Below are 22,292 nucleotides of genomic sequence, written 5' to 3'. Positions count from 1 at the left end.
TGTTGTTAATCAGGCCATTGTTTTTGTTTTTTGTTTTTTTACTTCAAAGCCTTTTGCTTACCAGTGGAATAGAGATTGTCATGCTTTGAACAAGCCTTTTTGATTGTTAAGCACATATACTTATTATCTTTGTGTGGTGTCAAAAGAGCTTTTTTTGCTTTTCAAGAAAAAAAACAGAAGCTGCAAGTAGGAAGGTTTTAATCTTTTTAAATGTAGCAAACCATTCAGTGTACAGCCAGAACCTCCAAACTGGCTGCAATCTTCTAGAATGACTTGCATTTTCTCTGTCATTTCTATCCATTGCCACCGCAGAAAAGGAGAGAGCATCTGAAGTGTTAACAGTGCGTTGTGGTACTTCTCAGTGGCTTCCTATTTTAGTTACTGTTCTAAAAAAAAAAAAAAACTTCTCATTTTTCCACCTGTGTTCACATGATAGTCTGGGATAGTATGTCCTTTGAACAAAAATGGAAACAAAGAATTAGGGGTGGACTACTTCCACTACACTCATTTTTTGTTCCGATTGTCATAAATCATGTTTAAGAACACAACGTACCATCACTTTTTCTGGTACATCTTTGTTCCTATTAAACGCCAGATTATATTCTCCTTACCTGCACCAATATATAATGTTGAGTACCATTTTCTGTGCTGCTCTTTATGTTTTTGTAAACCTGAAATACAGTCAAGTCCATAAATATTGGGACATCTACACAATTCTAACATTTTTGGCTCTATACACCACCACAATGGATTTGAAATAAAACAAACAAGATGTGCTTTAACTGCAGACTGTCGGCTTCAATTTGAGGGTATTTACATCCAAATCAGGTGAACGCTGTAGGAATGACAACAGTTTGCATATGTGCCTCCCACTTGTTAAGGGACCAAAAGTAATGGGACAATTGGCTTCTCAGCTGTTCCATGGCCAGGTGTGTGTTATTCCCTCATCCCAATTACAATGAGCAGATAAAAGGTCCAGAGTTCATTTCAAGTGTGCTATTTGCATTTGGAATCTGTTGCTGTCAACTCTCAAGATGAGATCCAAAGAGCTGTCACTATGAGTGAAGCAAGCCATCATTAGGCTGAAAAAACAAAACAAACCCATCAGAGAGATAGCAAAAACATTAGGCGTGGCCAAAACAACTGTTTGGAACACACCGGTGAGCTCAGCAACACCAAAAGACCTGGAAGACCACGGAAAACAACTGTGGTGGATGACCAAAGAATTCTTTCCCTGGTGAAGAAAACACCCTTCACAACAGTTGGCCAGATCAAGAACACTCTCCAGGAGGTAGGTGAATGTGTGTCAAAGTCAACAATCAAGAGAAGACTTCACCAGAGTGAATACAGAGGGTTCACCACAAGATGCAAACCATCGGTGAGCCTCAAAAACAGGAAGGCCAGATTAGAGTTTGCCAAACAACATCTAAAAAAGCCTTCACAGTTCTGGAACAACATCCTATGGACAGATGAGACCAAGATCAACTTGTACCAGAGTGATGGGAAGAGAAGAGTATGGAGAAGGAAAGGAACTGCTCATGATCCTAAGCATACCACCTCATCAGTGAAACATGGTGGTGGTAGTGTCATGGCGCGGGCATGTATGGCTGCCAATGGAACTGGTTCACTTGTATTCATTGATGATGTGACTGCTAACAAAAGCAGCAGGATGAATTCTGAAGTGTTTTGGGCAATATTATCTGCTCATATTCAGCCAAATGCTTCAGAACTCATTGGACGCCGCTTCACAGTGCAGATGGACAATGACCCAAAGCATACTGCAAAAGCAACCAAAGAGTTTTTTAAGGGAAAGAAGTGGAATGTTATGCAATGGCCAAGTCAATCACCTGACCTGAATCCGATTGAGCATTCATTTCACTTGCTGAAGACAAAACTGAAGGGAAAATGCCCCAAGAACAAGCAGGAACTGAAGACAGTTGTAGTAGAGGCCTGGCAGAGCATCACCAGGGATGAAACCCAGCGTCTGGTGATGTCTATGCGTTCCAGACTTCAGGTTGTAATTGACTGCAAAGGATTTGCAACCAAGTATTAAAAAGTGAAAGTTTGATTTATAATTATTCTGTCCCATTACTTTAGGTCCCTTAACAAGTGGGAGGCACATATGCAAACTGTTGTAATTCCTACACCGTTCACCTGATTTGGATGTAAATACCCTCAAATTAAAGCTGACAGTCTGCAGTTAAAGCACATCTTGTTCGTTTCATTTCAAATCCATTGTGGTGGTGTATAGAGCCAAAAATGTTAGAATTGTGTCGATGTCCCAATATTTATGGACCTGACTGTATGTCCAGAGCAGTAAAACCACAGTTTATATATCACTGGTTGGTTTAATCACTGAGATATTTTAATATCTTTTTGTTTTAATGTGTAGCAATAAGAGATCACAATCTTGATATTGTTTTTTACAATCCATTATTAAAGGATATTTATCACCTCACTACAAAGTATCATTAATTATCATTTTCCAATCATATAACCACCCTATGTACTGCAGCTGTTTACCAAAAACTGTTAAAGCGGAGTTCCAGCTGAAATAAGATTAAAGTCCAACAGCTACAAAAACTTTAGCTGCTGACTTTTAAAATACAGTCATATACTTGTCCCTAGGTCCAGCAGTGTCCTCACCATGGCTGGTTTTACAGACCATCTTCTCTCCCTGACGCCAGCATCTTCATTGTGGGCACCCAGCTGTGACAGCTTGCAGCTTCACAGCTGGGTGACCATTGCGCATGCGCGAGAAGTGCTGTGCTTTGTGAATGGCCTCGTAGTCTTCTGGGACATGTCATGTGTCCCAGAAGACTATGGGGGGGGGGAAGACTACATCCGCTTCTGATCGCCTTAGGCGATCGCAGCGGAAGTGGGAGCGGGTACCTGTCAAATTTGGGTACCCGCTCCCCTCCCCAAAGGTGCCAATCCTTAATGAGGAGCAGGGGGCAAAGACTTAAAGCTGAACTTCCCCTTTTCAGTGGAGCTCCGCTTTAACAAACCGGCCTGTTCTGACTGCAGTTAAAAGAAAATAACCCTAAAGGGTTGCAGAAGGTATCTTAAAAGCTCTGTTTACTTTTTTTTTTTTTTTTTTTTTAATGCACATCATTTTTGCAGGTGTGCATTTATTATTATTAATTTTTTTTTTTATTAGGAGCCTGTAAAAGCATTGCACCTGCAATCAACAGATCACGGGAACAATCTAAAGCTCCTGCAGACTGCTGGTATAGCTGTCTGCCTTTACCGGGTATGGGCAGACAGATATTGAATGGCAGAAAGAATCAATGAACTATGAGAGTGTCTCACCAATGCCCTTGTAGTTCATTGAGAACAACAAGCCATCAGCTGCAATAGTTGATGGTAGTTGCAGTTCTCTCAATTACAGAACTCTGTGAATGAATGGTGCTGCCAGGTGAGCAAAGTCCTGGATGGCAGCGCTCTTTTTAAATTGAGACAGCAGGTGCATGGAGAAGATCCCCTGTCTGCTGTCATAACAGGGGCAGGGTGCAGGGTCTGCTGATTTAGTAACATGTTGCATGTTACACCCTGAATGCGGGTGTAACATGTAATGAAAGGTTCAGGTGCTTACTAGTGCTACTATTGTCATAGCGCTGCCTTCCCAGTGCTGAAATTCAAACCCTGACAATACAAGAATGCAGTCATCCTGAGATTTTCACCAAACATTCACTGGTGATGAATTGGGCACTGTCATTTTAAACACGTGCATATGGAATGAATATTTTAAAAATGTCAGATTAACTGCTTTGTAAATGACGCAGTAATATCGTAGTTAAAACAAATATACAAAATTGGGGAAGAAGTGTTAATTTTGTTTGTTAAAAAAAACTTTTCAATACTTTGTACCAAATGTAATTTTAGTGTCATTATACACAGGACAGATTATTGAATACGATGTATACTTTTTATATATAGGCAGAGTAAGGCTCAACAAATTATCACCAAACAGCCCCCTAGCAAAAATTATAAAAATATGCTGTCGTCCATAAGGGTTGTACAGGAGCAAGAACTGGGGCGGTTAAGGTGAAATTCCACTCTTAATTTTGCTTCCCTTAAAGTGGTAGTACATTTTTTTAAAATTAAGCTTACCTGAAGGTGAAATGAATATCTCCTAAACATGAACTGTTTAGGACATGGGTGCTCAACCTGTGGCCCTCTAGCTGTCATGGAACCACAAATCCCAAATGCCTCTGTCTTTAGGAGTCATGCTTGTAACTGTCAGCCTTGCAATGCCTCATGGGACTTGTAGTTCCTTAACAGCTGGAGGACCACAGGTTGAGCACCCATGGTATAGGAGATATTCACTATTTTTGAGAGCCGGCACATGCACTCAGAAGGAATGGCATACCTGTGCCGTTCTTTCAGAGCACTGTTCCCTGGCCGGGGACTCCCGTGAGTGACATCATCGCAGCTTGGCCAGTGAGATGGCTGGAGCTCGTGAACCTGGAAGGAAGACAGGGTGAAAATGGAAGCCTCTTCAGTAATAAAAGCGCGCCATTGGAGGGCTTAGTTTTAAGGTAAGAATATATGCAGTATCTCACAGAAGTGAGTACACCCCTCACATTTTTGTAAATATTTTATTCTATCTTTTCATGTGACAACACTAAAGAAATGACACTTTGGTACAATGTAAAGTAGTGAGTGTACAGCTTGTTTAACAGTGTAAAGTTGCTGGTAACAAAAGTGAGTACACCCCTAAGTGAAAATGTCCAAACTGGGCCCAAAGTGTCAATATTTTGTGTGGCCACCATTATTTTCCAGCACTGCCTTAACCCTCTTGGGCATAGAGTTCACCAGAGCTTCACAGGTTGCCACTGGACTCCTCCATGACGACATCACAGAGCTGGTGGATGTTAGAGACCTTGCGCTCCTCCACCTTCCGTTTGAGGATGCCCCACAGATGCTCAATAGGATTTAGGTCTGGAGACATGCTTGGCCAGTCCATCACCTTTACCCTCAGCTTCTTTGGCAAGGCAGTGGTCGTCTTGGAGGTGTGTTTGGGATCGTTATGATGTTGGAATACTGCCCTGCAACGCAGTTTCTGAAGGGAGGGGATCACGCTCTGCTTTAGTATGTCACCGTACATGTTGGCATTCATGGTTCCCTCAATGAACTTTAGCTCCCAAGTGCCAAAAGCACTCATGCAGCCCCAGACCATGACACTCCCACTACCATGCTTGACTGTAGGCAAGACACACTGGTCTTTGTACTCTTTATCTGGTTGCCGCCACACACGCTTGACACCATCTGAACCAAATAAGTTTATCTTGGCCTCATCAGACCACAGGACATGGTTCCAGTGATCCATGTCCTTAGTCTGCTTGTCTTCAGCAAACTGCGGGCTTTCTTGTGCATCATCTTTAGAAGAGGCTTCCTTCTGGTCTGGGACGACAGCCATACATACCAATTTGATGCAGTGTATGGTCTGAGCACTGACAGGCTGACCCCTTCAACCTCTGCAGCAATGCTGGCAGCGCTCATATACATCTATTTCCCCAAGGCAACCTCTGGATATGATGCTGAGCATGTGCACGCAACTTCTTTGGTCGACTATGGCGAGGCCTGTTCTGAGTGGAAACTGTCCTGTTAAACTGCTGTATGGTCTTGTCCACAGTGCTGCAGCTCAGTTTCAGGGTCTTGGCAATCTTCTTATAGCCTAGGCCATCTTTATGTAGAGCAACAATTCTTTTTTCTGATCCTCAGAGAGTTCTTTGCCATGAGGTGCCATGTTGAACTTCCAGTGACCAGCATGAGAGAGTGAGAGCGATAACACCACATTTAACACACCTGCTCCCCATTCACACCTGAGACCTTGTAACAGGAGTCACATGACACTGGGCAGGGAAAATGGCTAATTGGGCCCAATTGGACATTTTCACTTAGGGGTGTACTCACTTTTGTTACCAGCGGTTTAGACATTAATGGCTGTGTGTTGAGGGGACCGCAAATTTACACTGTTATACAAGCTGTACACTCACTACTTTGCATTGTAGCAAAGTGTCATTTCTTCACTGTTGTCACATGAAAAGATATAAAATATTTACAAAAATGTGAGCGGTGTACTCACTTCTGGAAGATACTGTATATGTGGTGAGGCTGCATCTGCAGCAGTATTCAGTACATGTGCATACTCTCAGGTTTAATTTGAGGGTATGTACATCCAAATTGGAGGAAGGGTTTAGGAATTACAGCTCTTAGGAGTAGCTATCCCCCTTTTTCAAGGGACCAAAAGTAATTGGACAAAGTAATATAACCATAAATAAACAAAATGTTCATTTTTAATATTTTGTTGAGAATCCTTTACTGGCAATGATTGCCTGAAGTCTGAAACCCATGGACATTACCAAAGACTGGGTTTTTGTAACATAATATATTGTAAAGCTTCAAAAACAAAACAAATCCATCAGAGAGATAGCAGCAACATTAGGAGTGGCCAAATCAACTGTTTGGTACATTCTGAGGAAAGAAGAACGCACTGGTGAGCTCAGCAGCATAAAAAGGCATGGACATCCATGGAAGACAACAGTGGTGGATGATCGCAGGATCCTCTCTATGGTAAAGAAAAATCCATTCACAACATCCAGACAAGTGAAGGACACTCTCCAGGAGGTGGGCGTATCATTGTCAAAGTCTACAATCAAGAGAAGACTTTACAAAAGCAAATACAGAGGGTTCACCACAGGGTGGAAAACATTCATAAGCCTGAATAACAGAAAAGCTAGATCAAACTTTGCCAAAAAACAACTAAAAAGCCAGCCCAGTTCTGGAAAAGCATTCTTTGGATGGATGAAACTAAGATTAATCTGTACCAGAATGACGGGAAGAAAAACGTGTGGAGAAAGCTTGGAACAGCTCATGATCCAAAGCACACAGCATCATCTGTAAAACATGGTGGAGGCAGTGTGATGGCATGGGCATGCATGGCTTCCAGTGGCACTGGGTCATTGGTGTTTGTTGATGATGTGACAGAAGACAGAAGCAGCCGGATGAATTCTGTAGTGTTTAGAGATATATTGTCAGCCCAGATTCAGCCAAATGCAGCAAAGTTGATTGGACGGCACTTCACAGTACAGATGGACAATGATCCAAAACACACTGCAAAAGCAACCCAGGAGCTTTTGAAGGAAACGAAGTGGAATATTCTTCAATGTCCGAGTCAATCACCTGATCTAACCCAATTGAGCATGCATTTCACTTGCTGAAGGCAAAACTAAAGGCAGAAAGACCCGCAAACAAAGAGCAACTGAATGTTTATTAATATAATCATAAATAAAATGTTCATTTTTAAAATTTTGTTGAGAATCCCTTACTGGCAATGTCTGCCTGAAGTCGGGAACACATGGACATTACCAAAGACTGGGTTTCCTCCTTTCTGATGCTTTGCTAGGCTCTACCTGCAGCTGTCTTCAGTTGTTCTTTGTGGGTCTTTCTGCCTTTAGTTTTGCCTTCACCAAGTGAAATGCATGCACAATTGGGTTGAGATCAGGTGATTGACTCGGACATTGCAGAATATTCCACTTCTTTTCCTTCAAAAGCTCCTGTGTTGCTTTTGCAGTGTATTTTGGATCATTGTCCATCTGTACTGTGAAGTGCTGTCCAGTCAATTTTGCAGTATTTGGCTGAATCTGGGCTGACAATATATCTGTAAACACTGCAGAATTAATCCGGCTGCTTCTGTCCTCTGTCCCATCATCAATAAACATCAATGACCCAGTGCCACTGCAAGCCATGCATGCCCATGCCATCACACTGCCTCCCCCATGTTTTACAGATGACGTTGTGTGCATTGGATCATGAGCTGTTCCAAGCCTTCTCCACACTTTTTTTTCTTCCCGTCATTCTGGTGCACATTAATCTTTCATCCATCCAAAGAATGCTTTTCCAGAACTGGTCTGGTTTTTTTAGATGTTTTTTTGGCAGTGTCTAATCTGGCTTTTCTATTCTTCAGGCTTATGAATGGTTTGCACCTTGTGGTGAACCCTCTGTATTTGTTCTCGTGAAGTCTTTTCTTGATTGTAGACTTTGACCTCCTGGAGACTGTCCTTCACTGGTTTGGGTGTTGTGAATGGGTTTTTTTGTTTACCATAGAGGGGATCCTGCGATTATCCACCACTGTTGTCTTCCGTGGACGTCCATGCATTTTTATGTTGCTGAGCTCACCAGTGCATTCCTCTTTCCTCAGAATGTACCAAACTGTTGATTTGGCCACTCCTAATGTTGCTGCTATCTCTCTGATGGATTTATTTCATTTTTGAAGCCTTACAATGACCTGTTTCACTTGCATAGCTGATTTGAACACATGATGTAGGTTCACAGAAATTGATTCCAAATGCAAATACCACACTTAAAATGCCCTACGTCAGAAATGGCGATGACGTCATGACACATGCGTGCTATGGTGCACATGCTCAGAAGCAAATCTAGCTGTAGGAAGCCTAACTAAGGCAGAGACCCATCTTGAAAGCAAAAACAAAATAGCAAGAAATAAATACATCAATCTAAAAAGCCATTCTGACCATCAGAAGCTCACAAAACCAGGGGGGACGTGATCCAGACGGAAGTAAGCAATCCTAGACAGAAAAAAAAAGGAAAAAAAGAAAAAAGGGGTCATCTGAAAATAAGTGTGCCCTATCTTGAGTCCACAGGGCTCACAATCTGAACAAATACAGAAATAAAAAAAACTTTTTTTTTTTTTTTTGTTAGCTGCAGTTTACTGCCACTTTAATGCTTCCCCTGTGTGATTCACAACCATTTAACTTTATGATTCTGGTCCTGTGACATAATCCCTTTGTCTCTTCTCATATGTTGCTTTGGCCTTATTAGAAACGTTCGAGCCTGATATAGACCGAGAATACTCTGATTCAGTAGCCGATAAGTCTGCTTATGTCATGATACACTTAAGATGCAAACGGTGCTATGCTAGTGAAGGGAAGGTGTGTGGGGGAGGGAAAGGGTGGCAAGTGTTTTTATAGAGCATGCTGACAAAAGTCGATTTATTACGTGGGAAGCCCGCAAGCACTTGATGGGAAAAAGAATACATTGATACAGTGGTAATGTATGTCTTTTGCAATTATCCTTCTTAAAGGTTAATTAGCATTTGGGATAAATTGATTATCAAAAAGCAAAATCACAATCGACAGAGTTCCTGTCCATTAAGAACATCTGCCTGTTCTCAGCCTTAAATAGATGATAATTTGGAAAAATAAATACACCAAAAACTACGTACAATCCCAGTTTTATTCAGATTATATGTACTTTTGCTGTGTTTCTATTAATTTTGGTGTGTGTTAGTCCATTTTATTGTAAGCAAATAGTGGCCTTGTTTAAATGAGGATTCCAACTCTCAATTTGCTCTTGTTTCTAGAACAAAGCGGCTTCAGTGGGACATCGCCCCTAGTGTTCCTGAGGATGACGGGAGCACAACTCTGTGTCTTTGTATGACACTGAAAGAATAGCTCTCTAGTTCTCCATAACATGTATTTTTCTTAGAAGGAGTAATATCTCATTATATAGTTTTCTCTGTGAGCCAAGTTGTACTAAGTACGTTATAGCAGGCTGTTCTCTCCTGTTATTAGCAGTCTTCTAAGAATCGTGAAGGGAAGCTGGCGCCACACTGCTCAGTGTCCTTTGTCTTTGAGTTGGCTGTTTGAATATACAGATAATTACTTATTTGCAGACATGAATCGACCTGAGTATTCTCTGTATGTACTAAAAACAGATTAGAACTGCAGACTCATGTTGCTTTCCTTTCTTGCAGGGAGAAGATTGCTTATTTCACCAGAGCCAAGATCAGCATCCCTTCTCTCTCTGCTGATGATGTATAATTTTTTTTTTTTTTTTTTTCTATTTCACAGCTGTATTTTTCCAATCGCCCATCTTTTTAGATGAACTGTTTTTTGTAGCATAGTTCTTGCTTTTATCCTAAAACAGAGTATTTTTTTACATTTAGCCTTTAATTTGTAATATATCTTGTGCTGAATTAATGACTAGAGGGAGGTATAAAACACCAAAAAACACAAAAAAAGAGAAAAAAACCAAAGTAGAGTAATTTGGTACACTGATGATAATTTTGTACAGTTTGTATGTGTCACACACGTATTCATAATGTTTTGTAAAGTTGGAGCAAAGAGACAGTGACAGTATGTATTCCTGCTGAGCTGCACTGTGCTCAATCACTTTTTTTTTTTTTCAATGGACTGGTTTAACTATTCATCTAAGCTGACTGTGAAAATGGCTGACAAGCCAAGAAATTTACTTTTCCACCATAGACTTTTTTTGGGAGTCAACATAATTTTCCAGAACGTCAAGGCTGCCTCATGAACCAGGTGCTTCAATGTCCCCTAGTGGTGCCAGTGCTACTGTCGGTATTCATGATTTATAAACACATAATTATGGGAGGTTGTAAGTTGTCACAGCTGCACACTCAGTTATAAGCTTGGTCAGAGTTACAGTAACGGAGATTAGTTACTTTATTAGAAAAAAACATAGTAGGCTGGCATGTATGCTACATTAACATTTATGAGAAAGCATGTTCCCTTAAATTTTTGTTGATCACCAGGATACCTATCTGCATACACATATTCTCAAAAAGAGTATAAAATACTTTATAAAATTATGTAAAATCACCCCTCATGTTCACCCACTCTTGTTACTGCAATGAAAACCTCATAGTATTTTTTTTCCTGTCTTGTCCTGTTATGTCCCTATAGGCTTTGGAAGATTTTTTGGATGGACAGTGCTGGCTGGTGTGTACCAAATACTGGCACAGATCCAGCATTTCATGTGTCTTCATTGTGCATATGCAGCTCTTATCACTGAGCACAGTGGGTACTTCAAGAGCCTATACAAGAATAAGAGAGCAAGGCAGGTCATTATGAATAAAATATTTTAATGTTTTTATGCCTTGCTTTACAAAATCACATTTGACGGTCATTCACACCAGGTGCATTGGGACTGCACTGGGCTGTGAAAAAAAAAGTATGACATGCAGTACTTTTTTCTGCCCACACTGTGGGCAGTAGAACTTAATGAAATTTTGCTGATGACATTTCCATAAAGTTCTAACAGAAAAAGAAAAAAGGTAAACCATACAATAAGCTGGAAATTGACATGTGGGCACTATTCCAATCAGCGCACTGACTGCATCGCTGCTGGTGTGAACAAGCTGTAAAGGCTTTGTGTTTAAAGTGGTTGTAAAGGCTGAAGGTTTTGCACTGCATCGCGAAAGGTAAAAAACCTTCACTATGCAGCTTTCCAACCTCCAATACTTACCTGAGCCCAATCCAGCAATGTGCATGAGAGCAGCTGCTGTCCCGTCTTTTTGTCTCATCAATCACAGCCAGCGAATAAGAGTTGGGGCACAGACTTGTTGTCTGTCTATGGATGCAGCCAGCGGGGTTTTGGGAGCGAACCTGCACGAATAAACCAACACCCCCCCCAGTAAGTGGCTTACTAGGAGGAGTACTTGAAGAGGGGAGGAGCCAGGAGCACCGATGGGGCACCCAAGAAGAGGAGGATCAGGGCCGCTTTGTGCAAAACCGTTGTACAGAGCAGGTGAGTATGATATGTTTGTTATTTTAAAAAAGAGGAGATTATATTATCCCTTTAACCAATTGTTTCTTACTTCCAGCAATCTAAAATTTAATCATGTTGAGGAAAGTCAGCCCTTCAGCAAATCATCTTCTCACTATTCCACCATGGAATGCACCATCAACCGCTGTTGATTCCTAAATGATAATTTAAATCATGCTTAAATGGTTACTCAGAGATCTATGCAGCAAATAAGTATACAAAAATCTTTATTATATCTAAATATTCCACAAACCAGTACCTGGTATTTTATAAATGTAATACACCACCACCAAAGATTCAAATATCAAGACAACATTGACCTGGACAACTATATGTTGTCTGTTGTGGATATAATTTATGTAATAGATAGCAGTACATATGCAAGAGCAAGACCCAACTACCGCTTCATCTCCATTGAAATGTACTGGATTTATTCTCAGCATATTTTACTGTTTGTTATAAATCATATATGTAAAAGCTTTTTGAGCGCTCTGGCTATTTTGGATATTTTACGGTTATTGAGCAACAGTGGAATTATTTTTTAACTAGCATTCTGGTTTATAGCTAGTTTTACATCAGGTGCATTGAGCTGCTTTGATCAGCATTGATTATCACAGGCTTAAAGCAGAGTTCAACCCAAAAGGGAAAATTCCACTTTAAAGATTGGTACCCTGCTCTCCATTAAGGATTGGCACCTTTGGGGAGCAGGGGGGGAACGGGTACCTGAATTTGACAGGTACCCGCTCCCACTTCCGCTGCAATCGCCTAGGTGATCGGAAGCGGAAGTTGTCCTCCTACCCTTCCTCCCCGAAGTCTTGTGGGACACGTGACAGGTCCCAGAAGACGACGGGGCCATTCAGGAAGCGCAGCGCTACTTGCGCATGTGCAGTGGCACCTGGCTGTGAAGCAAGCTGTCACAGCCGGATGCCCACACTGAAGATGCCGGTGCCTGGAATACAGGACGGCCAATGAAACGGGCTGTGGCGGGGGCAACGTGGGATTGTGGGACAGGTAAGTGGCTGTTTTTTAAAAGTCAGCAGCTACAGTTTTTGTAGCTGCTGACTTTTTTATTTTTTTACAGAGTGAGTGGAACTCCGCTTTAATGTAAGGGTACATAAATAATGTTTTCTGTGTGCCCTGTGTACACCATACTTGTGCGAGTTGTGCTGTATAAAAATGCAAATAATAATTAATAATAAAATAAAAAACACAGATCAACACACCTCACCACATGCCACTGCGTCACAATGGGCTGTGGCATATAGATTTAAAAAGAATGTCTATTTTTGACATTTTAATAAAGGTGAACAGTGTGATGCATTGTAACGAGTTGCACTTCCCCTTCACAAAGCACACAAGCAGTTGTTTGTTATGCACGGCATAACACATGGCTGCTGGTGTGAGTGAGCCCTTAAATATGATGCTGAAGAAAACTTGGTGTAAACTTTAAGAAATTTTTCCCTGGCACTCTTTTGAATCCAACAATGGATCAGTTCTATATACTAGGACAATTCTTAGTTCTGTGTCTGAAAGCTCCTTGTTTGTATACCACAGACAAGTTCATTTTAGGTTTCTAAAGAAAGTCAAGGGCTGTCAGTCACCTAGTGAAGTAATAACAGCTTGCCCCCTTTCCTAACCAAAGGCTTTGGATTTTTTCATACATGATGTTCTTGCCAGTTCCCATGCAGATAAAGTGTATAAAATTTCCCTGGCAAGTTAGCTTGCCAAACTGATATGTGAATTGTGTAGGGTTTACAACCAAGAGGAAAATGCTTGTCAGGATTAAAACTAGTTAGAGCCAACATTGTGCATGGTATACGTAATTATGGTAATTACTGGAATAAACCTGCGTTATAGTTCCAGGTTTCCCAGGTACAAAAATGCCCATTCACGTTTTCCTTTTGACCTGTATTCTGGGGGTTTTTTTCAGCTAAGTTTGCTTGATTTACAGTCTGCAAACAATATCAAGTACAAGTTGAAAACTGTACCTGTACATCAGTTGATCTAAAACATATGCATATTTATTTTAAGTAATTTCCACACATAGGTTTTCAACTATTCACTAATAGGTCTCCCAGGCAGCTCCCTTCTGCTTCTTACCTACCCTTTTTTTGCAGACTTTCTGTTGCAATACCTTGGTTTAAAAACCGATAGATAACGGTTTGCATTTTGTTCTGCCATATATTCCCACTAATTCTTCAGTGAAATAGACTTTCCTGCAATATTATCACCTTCATAGAACTCTGGTAAAAGTGAGTTGGGGAAACTGCCCACATCATCTTTGCAGATAGGGAAAACTGCAAGAAAATATATTTTTCATGAAAACATTGCTGGAAATGTATAATTTTTACACATGTATTTGGTGGTTTTGGGAATACCAGAATATATCACTGCCTTAGTGTAGGGAGAAGCTATTGAATCCTTTGAGAATGTTATATAGAATCGTTCATGTAGAGGCATCTTCTAACAGCTTTGAGCTGAAGGCCTTGTTGGGTCCTTTTTTCAACATGGAATAAACACTTAATGGGACGCTACCATCACTTTTAATCACTTTTAATTCTCATTATATGTTATTTTTCAATCCATGCATATTTTTTCATTTTTCACATTTTATTTATTTCCTTTCCATTGTCTGCTGTACTTCCTGTGGAAGCCCTATATTGGCTGCCCTTCTAGCCTTCACTGCATAGCACAGTGTCCTTGCCTTAAACTGTTTTTAAATGGACTTTCAAATATAAGAAAAATGCAGTAATACGATCTAGAAAAATTAAATGTGTATTTCTCTATTTTGAGAAGTATCCCTTTTAAAGCTTTATATGACTGCACAAAAATATATATGCATAAACAAATACAAATTGTCATTCTTTTGCCTTCATATCATTAAAATAGCACTTATAACTGTGCTGTTTTATTGGGATGGATGACCTGTAATGGCTGTTTTACTATCAGAATTGTAGTGACTGGAGAGCAGTGTTGCAGTATGGAGGGATGCCCAACAGTCCACTTTTATTTTTCTTGATGATGCTATAAGCAGCTGTGTACAGAAATGAATAGAACTTAATGATAAATCACCTATAAGCTGTCCCTCTAAACCTTGTTTTCTTAGTTACTTTTTAATTCAAACCAACATTTATTTTTTTTTTTGTTGCTGTTTCTTAAAATCTTCCAAAATGGAAAAACATCAAGTTTCCAGTGATCATCCTGGCAAAACATTTTTCCTGGTGTTCTGATTCTTATATAGTACTATTAAAGGCAACCTGTCCAGATGGAAATATGGGAGCAAAGGTACAAACTGCGGAACTCTCATTTTTATGCTTGCTTCTGTAGTCCTATGCATAGAATTTGTTTTGACACCTGATATATACAATAGGTCAGTAGCTCGCCCAGAGACGGCAGCTTCCATATTTCCATCCTGACAGATTCCTTTTTTTTTTTTTAGAACCAATAATCAGTGTTTGTTAATGTAAACATTTGTTAGAATTGCAATTTTCTGTGTTGTAACTCTGGTGTAAATAGGATACTGATTATAACCACATAACTCTGTACCAACTGCTAGCCGAAGTCTTTCCCAATAGCATCCTGAATATATTCAAATATTTTTCACTTTTATTCTAATATTCTTATGATGGGTTTTTTTCTACATTAATAATTTCCAGTTGACTTACATATGAATAAACAGTTTCAGCTGCATTTTGAACCAGCACATTACCAAGCACACAGTATACAAACAAGGACAAAATTAAAAAAAAAAAATGTTTCTGAAGGGTGGAAAATGTTTTTCTCAGGAAATACCTGAAATCTATCCACAGTGATGCAAACCTAAAATCAGAAAATGCCACATAATACTCATTTATTTATTTGGATAAAATGTACTATGAATTTAATTAAGGTTTACCCATACAATGATAGTGAGGCTCCATTTGTTGATTTCTTTTTTTTTCTGTTTCTTAAAGCTGAACTCCAGGCAAACTGCTAAAAATACAGGTGAAATACATAAAAGGTAACTGTTTTACCTGCCCAAGGATTTCTATTGCTGTCCATCAAGTCCTAAGATTTACACAGCCGTATCACAAAGCACTATCAGGAGGATAACACCACTTACAAGAATCAGAGCAGTGTCCCTTTTCTACCAGCTAGTTGATTTTACAGTGAAGGAACAGAAGTAGTTTGATAAGGCCGTCACACTTCTCACTCTGCTCTCTCTTCCTATCAGCATGCTTTGTTGCAGCATATTTGCATGCAGCATGCCTGATTGGCTTGCAGGCCTGCCCCCCAACCTCCCCCCCCCTCCTGTGCTGCTGTATAGAGTATAGCAGGATGTGAAAGATGAAAGAAATAGTACACTTAATAATGTATTAATGCATTCAGAGCTTTTATAGCTGTTTGGAGTTCAGCTTTAAATCTTAAACCTAAATAATGGGAGCAACCATTTTGTTAGCTGAAGCAATATCCATCTGCACATCCTCTTCTATTGCATTATGCGTCAGAACAACTGTGGGGGCAGCCTCTATTGTGATGGCATGTGTCCACCCATTGCTCTGTATTAGTGGCCAGTTCCACTGTGCAAATGTGAAATATGTACAACCAAAATGATGACAGAACACTAGTGAAAGGTGTGGTGCTGAAGAGTGAACTGTGCACATTGATTGAAGTGTCTGTCTAAAGACAATCAAGTATTAGCATAAACAAAATTCAGTTCCATTGAACTGGTTCAAGAGTGAATACTGCTATTTACTGAGGCAAATACACCCGGAGCTCTTTAGCCAATTCTGACTGAAGGGTCAAACGGATCCTGCTCCAGCTCTAAACTGTACCTGCTTATAGGACTACTAGAAAATGTCATAATGTGCTTGTAAGGTCAAAGATTTGGGAAAGGGGGGGGCATAAATATGAAGTTATTTAACCTTGCCATGCCAAGGGTATGGCAATATCGTGCACCATAGATCCCTTGGCATCAGCAAGGCTTATTGTTAAGGTTTAATGAAGGTTTCCTGTGTTTTTGTCAGCTTGCTTTTTATAAAATGTAGACTGATGTTTAGAGCTGTTTGTATCTTTTTAATGAGTTACTCTTTCCACTTATTTATTTACTGTCTTATTTATGTTATGTTCTGTTGTAGTTCAGTTCTGGTCATTTTACTTCTGGTCATAAACAAAGTTAAAATCCTTTACAGCTTATTCTATTCTTGGAGCTGTTACTTATTTATACATTGAGCATGAAGTATTACATAGTGAGTTTGTAAGCCTGGCCAGTATTTCTCAAGTGCAACCAAGATCCATTGTTTGCAGGTATTAGCTGAATCATGTCAGGCTCGCCACATTCTTGAGACAAGAGTCATTTTATGGGCCATTGGCCAAGACAAAGACTGCAGTGCAATGTAGTGAAGGTGTGGCAGTGGAACTATACCTATGGCATTTTGAGATGTGATTTATCAATTAGATTGCTGGATTATCCCCACTAGTGGCTTTTGTTCTTCCTAGATAAAGCCTCAACCTGTTAACTTTGCTTAATGCTCAGGGGAATTAGACCATAAGCCAGGATTGTTTTATATGAAGAAGCCAATGGCAGCTCTGATAAAATAATCAAATAACTTGTATTATCCATGTGTGCACCACCTAAATCATCCGGTACCCTTTGTATGGAGTGAATATGTAGCGGAGAACTGCTGCATTGCTGTGGGTTTACATGGAGAGATTCAATTTTTTTTCATCTGGTATATAATTCTTCTACAGTAATAAGGCAGAGACATTTCTCCAGTTGTTAATTTATAGCCATAGTGGCAAAGTCACCTGACCCCGCACTGATTATTCAATGTGTATATGGACCGATGAGATGCTTGTCTGAGGTTCTGATTGTTCGTTCCTGAACAATTATATTTCCCATTGTATGAACAGATTAATTTACCTGCTTATAGCTGCTTTATATTGTTCAAGCCCTGAGTCTCTTGATCCCTTTGCAAAAGCACATCCTGCAGATAATTGCCAACAGGGAATGCATCTTTGGACAAGCACAATGTCAGATGCCTTTTGTCAATAAAAAGTATTTTGGTAAATGCAGTATTTGAGATTTTTGCAAAGCACTCCGTTTTCCAGTAAATGCCAATTGGAGCTAGGTTGCATGGATTAGAATAAAATATTGCAGTGTTTTTTCAGTATAAAGCTTGTTTATGCTGAAGGAATATCGCAAAAGAGAATAGGTAAAATAAATCATTACCTCCACTCATTGGGCTTGTGATTGCAAAGAGTTCCTGTCATTAGTATATCACAATAGTCAGTCATTTCTGAGCTACAGCATTTAGCCTTTCAGTTCTCTTAACTAGTTTCATCCCTGAGACATGAAGCATAAAGTGTCCTTTACTACGATGTTACGAACTCCTAGAAAATTATCACGCGGCAATGTCATTAATATAGAGAACAGCTACCACCACTATGTGGTGACAAGTACATTTTAATATTCACTGACATAAAATCAGTGCTTTGTGTGATGCTTTTAAACTACTACAGACTCCTACAGCCACTAGCTGTTTTAAAACTACAAAGCCAAGATAATCTACAGATCATATGTATCCAGTTCTTTTTATAAATTGCATATAAATAATGGTAGCTGGATATGATTGGCAGCTGTGGGAGATAGAGGTTTTAGACCCTTAGGTAATATTCCAGCTCTTGTTGAATCTTTTAGTTACACAATTAGTGGGTCACAAGTCTACTTTATGTATACTTTTCACAATTATAATAGTATGAAAATATTTACTTGGATAAATATATTTAGTATTCATTTTTAGCTATTTTTGCTATGCTTTCGTGCGCAAGTCTATCAAAATCAAAGTATTACAGCCACATGTCAGAAAGATACAGTACTTAGCCAAATGAACAAAGTTTTAGCATGCTGGTGAAGTCAAATGTTTTTCCCTGTTATAACTTTAATTTCTTTATAAAATATGAAATGCTCAGAACTGAACTAAATATGTAATCAGGATAAATTGTGAATGTGTTTATGTTCCTCATTATGTCCCTGTCAGTAATACAATGGAAACGCTACCATCACATAGATTAACGATTTCTCTGCACTTTCCATGTGTCTCAGTGATTTGCATAAAAATGTTTTTTTAACAAAAATGTTGTTGGCGTATTTTTTTCTTAAAGGTTTTTGTCTAATATTGAACATATTTTATGTATGTCAAGTAGGAATTAACGGGCTGCACGCTAATGCTGTCATCAATGTTCAATCCGCTTTAATATAATAAGTAGAGGATTCACAACATATAGTCTCACCTTTCCATCTCCCACTCCAGTGCGTTTCACCACACAAAGTGCTTAATCACAGAGATTAAGATCTAATGTGGCTCTTGGCTCCATTCAACATTGATTTTGGCATCCTCCCAGCAAGCGTTGAGTATGCAAATATGTATACACTATCCATAGTAAAGGGTCAGATAGGCACATATGGGCTTATTCAGTGAGTATTTGCAAAGAGTAGTAACTCATAGTGACCAGTAATCAGCTAAATGATAAATTCTGTTTGATAGCTTTGCCTTAATTAATAAGTCCATGCATCTGACAATATGGCAATTTTAAACAACATTTTGAGTAGTGTTTTTCCAGTGGATGCCCATGTTTCTGTGTATTGGAAATTTCTTGCACACTAAAAGTAGAAGTGAGGTTTCCAATGTTTTCAGACCAGCATGAGTACAGTTTTTTGGTTTAGTTGGATTCAATTACAGCTCACAGATGACATATCTGTTAAACTTAAAGCTGAAGCATAGCTACAAACATCTCTAACTTTAGTGAACTAACTTACTATTAAAGAAGTGTGTCCCACATTGTTCAGGCAGCTGGATCCTGTAGAAATCGCATGCCCTGTCCTCTTCCTGGAGCCGCACTTATGGTACTCAGATGGTTAATAGCTCATAGTCTTCTGTAAAAGTGCAGTGAATAAAATCCCGACTGGTACCCACCCCCTCCTCCCCCCTTTCCTTGGCTAAACTTCAGCTTTAATATGTTGGCTAAATCACTGTGTACTTGATTCTTGTCTGCAAACAGTACTCTGTCCCATTGCTGCAGTTATGTTTCTGGTCCTTACATCACTTTCTGCAGACTCCAGAGAATGGTCACACATGTTCTTAAAGTTTATGTAAAGAAAAAACTTTTCTTTCTTTGAATTGAATGTAGAAGGGTTGAAACGTCTGTCCAGTTTATAATGCTGTCTGTGTCCTTACTGGTTGGATTAACTTTTTGGTGACCATTGTCTTCTGTAAAGAAAGAGGATAAAAGAAAAATGAAGTGATAAAAAAAAGGACACTAGAAAAAAACTGAGGCATGCTGGGAGTGGGAGGGGTTATGCTGAACTGTTCTTACAACCATGTTTTGCCACTGTCCAATCCTCTGAAAGTAGAGGAATAACTCAATCTATCTGAGTCCCGTAATTAAAAAAAAGTGACTACATGATGATTGGGGTGGGAAGGTATTATCATATGAACATATATGACACTTTGTACCTGGCCTGTACCTACTGTAGATATCACTGCTTAGCATGCTGACATATGAAGCAAGAAGAACGTTTAGAACACCTGTCAAGTTTTTATTGCTGTCTGTGCCCCTGTTGAGGAAATTCACACTCTCAATTTTGTCTCATTAATAATTATCACAGAGAGTGAAATATTGGGTTGTCAGCAGAACAGAAATAGCAGGGACATCTTCCAGTGCGGACACTAGCTCTGCTGACAACCAGGGGTTTTCCCACTTTGCAGAGATTTCCTCTCACTTCCTGTTTTGACTGCGGTACAGAAAGTGAAGGGAAATCTATCCAATGGGGATACTGATGGCAGCAAAAAAGAAAAAAAAACTGACACATGCCTAGATTTGGACCTGCCTGTGTCAGCTACACCTAAAATTACTTGTGACCTGCCTATACCAGAAAAGGTCCTTGCTCCTCCTAAGTGTGTTGAGATTATGACTTTCCCTGTTGAGGGAATCATTGTCTTTAGAAACCTGATAGAATCTTTTTCTAGGGCCCTATTCTCCCTTGCAGGTCTTGCTACAGTGGGGAAAAGAATTATATGATCCCCTGCAGATGTTGTAAGTTTGCCCACTTGCAAAGAAATTAAGGGTCTATAATTTTTATCACAGTTGTATTTTAAATGATAGAGACAGAATATCAACCAAAAATCCTGAAAAAACACGACACAAATTTTATAAATTGAGTTGCAGTTCAGTGAGTAAAATAAGTATTTGATCCCCAAGCAACATGATACTTGGTGGAGAAACCCATGTTGGCAAACAGAGGTAATACATTTCTTGTAGTTTACCAGGTTTGCACACCTCTAAGGGCGATTTTGGGCAACTCTTCTTTACAGATCTTCACTAAATCCTTAAGGTTTCTTGGCTGTTTGGCGACAAAGTTTCAGCTCCCTCCATACATTTTCTATAGGATTAAGGTCTGGAGACTGGCTAGGCCACTCCATGACCTTCATATGCTTCTACTTGAGCCACTCCTTTGTTGCCTTGGCTGCATGTTTTGAGTCATTCTCATGCTGGAAGACCCATCCACGATCTAAAGTGTTCTGGCTGAGGGAAGAAGGTTCTCATCCAAGATTTTACAATACATGGTCCATTTGCCCCTCAATGCTGCAAAGTCGGACTGTACCTTTAGCAGAGAAACAGCCTCAAAGCATAATGTTTCCATTGATTGCAGGGAAGGTGTTCTTAGGGTCATAGTCAGAATTATTTTGCCTCAAAACACAGCGAGTTGAGTTAATGCCAAGGAGCTCAATTTTGGTCTCATCTAACCACAGCACTTTCTCCCAATCCTTCTCTGAATCATTTAGATGTTAATTGGCAAAATTCAGATGGGCCTGTCCATGTACTTTCTTGAAGAGGGGGACCTTGCAGGCACTGCAGGATTTCAGTCCATGGTGGTGTATTGTGTTGCCAGTGGTTTGTTTGGTGACTGTGGTCCCAACTGCCTTGAGATCATTCACAAGCCCCTCCTGTGTAGTTCTGTGCTGATCCCTCACTTTTCTCATGATCATCCTTACCCCATGAGGCAAAGTCTTTCATAGAGCTCCAGACCGAGGGCGATTGACTGATTTTGTATTTTCTTCCATTTGCGAATAATCGCTCCAACAGTTGTCTCCATCTCACCAAGCTTCTTGCTGACGGTCTTGTAGCCCATTCCAGCCTTGTGCAGATCTACAGTCTTGTCCCTGATGTCCTTTGACAGTTCATTCGTCTTGCCCATGATGGTGAGGAAGAATGCGATTCTGTTGACAGGTGTCTTTTATACACATAACGAGTTGTCATTGGGAGCACCTTCTTAAATTGACAGGACTAATCTGTGAACCACATGAGCACAAAGCCAGTCTGTGGGAGCCAGAATTATTGTTGGTTGGTAGGGGATCAAATACTTATGTTACTCACTGAACTGCAACTCAATTTATAACATTTGTATTGTGTTTTTTCTGGGTTTTTGGTTGATGGTCTGTCTCTTATTTAAAAAACTCCTATGATAAAAAAAATCTAGACCTTCCATTTTTTTGTGGGTGGGCAAACTTACAAAATCTGCAGGGGTCAAATAATTGTTTACCCCACTGTATGACACCTGCCAACAGTGACCATGCCCATCTACCGGACCCTGACAGATCCTTGTGTTCTCCTGCAACTTGAGCTTATACCAACAGTCCTTCTTTATTGTGTGGATA

General features: G+C 39.8%; 1 protein-coding gene across 1 annotated transcript in view; it reads left to right on the top strand.

Annotated features, from left to right (window-relative positions):
• Window positions 1-18,711, top strand: part of WWC2 (WW and C2 domain containing 2) — a 244,050-nt gene extending 225,339 nt beyond the window's left edge. The window contains exon 23 of the mRNA XM_089669642.1: window positions 9,782-18,711. Coding sequence (XP_089525768.1) covers window positions 9,782-9,848 — 67 coding nt within the window. The 3' untranslated portion in view covers window positions 9,849-18,711. The remainder of the gene's footprint in view (window positions 1-9,781) is intronic.
• The last annotated feature ends 3,581 nt before the right edge of the window (window positions 18,712-22,292 follow it).

The sequence above is a fragment of the Staurois parvus genome, unplaced genomic scaffold, assembly GCF_062004578.1.
Source record: "Staurois parvus isolate SC_StPar_1 unplaced genomic scaffold, SC_StPar_1.0 ptg000080l, whole genome shotgun sequence".
NCBI classification, from domain to species: Eukaryota; Metazoa; Chordata; class Amphibia; order Anura; family Ranidae; genus Staurois; species Staurois parvus.
Note: the sequence above shows the minus strand (reverse complement) of the source record. Positions and strands in the feature narration are given on the sequence as shown.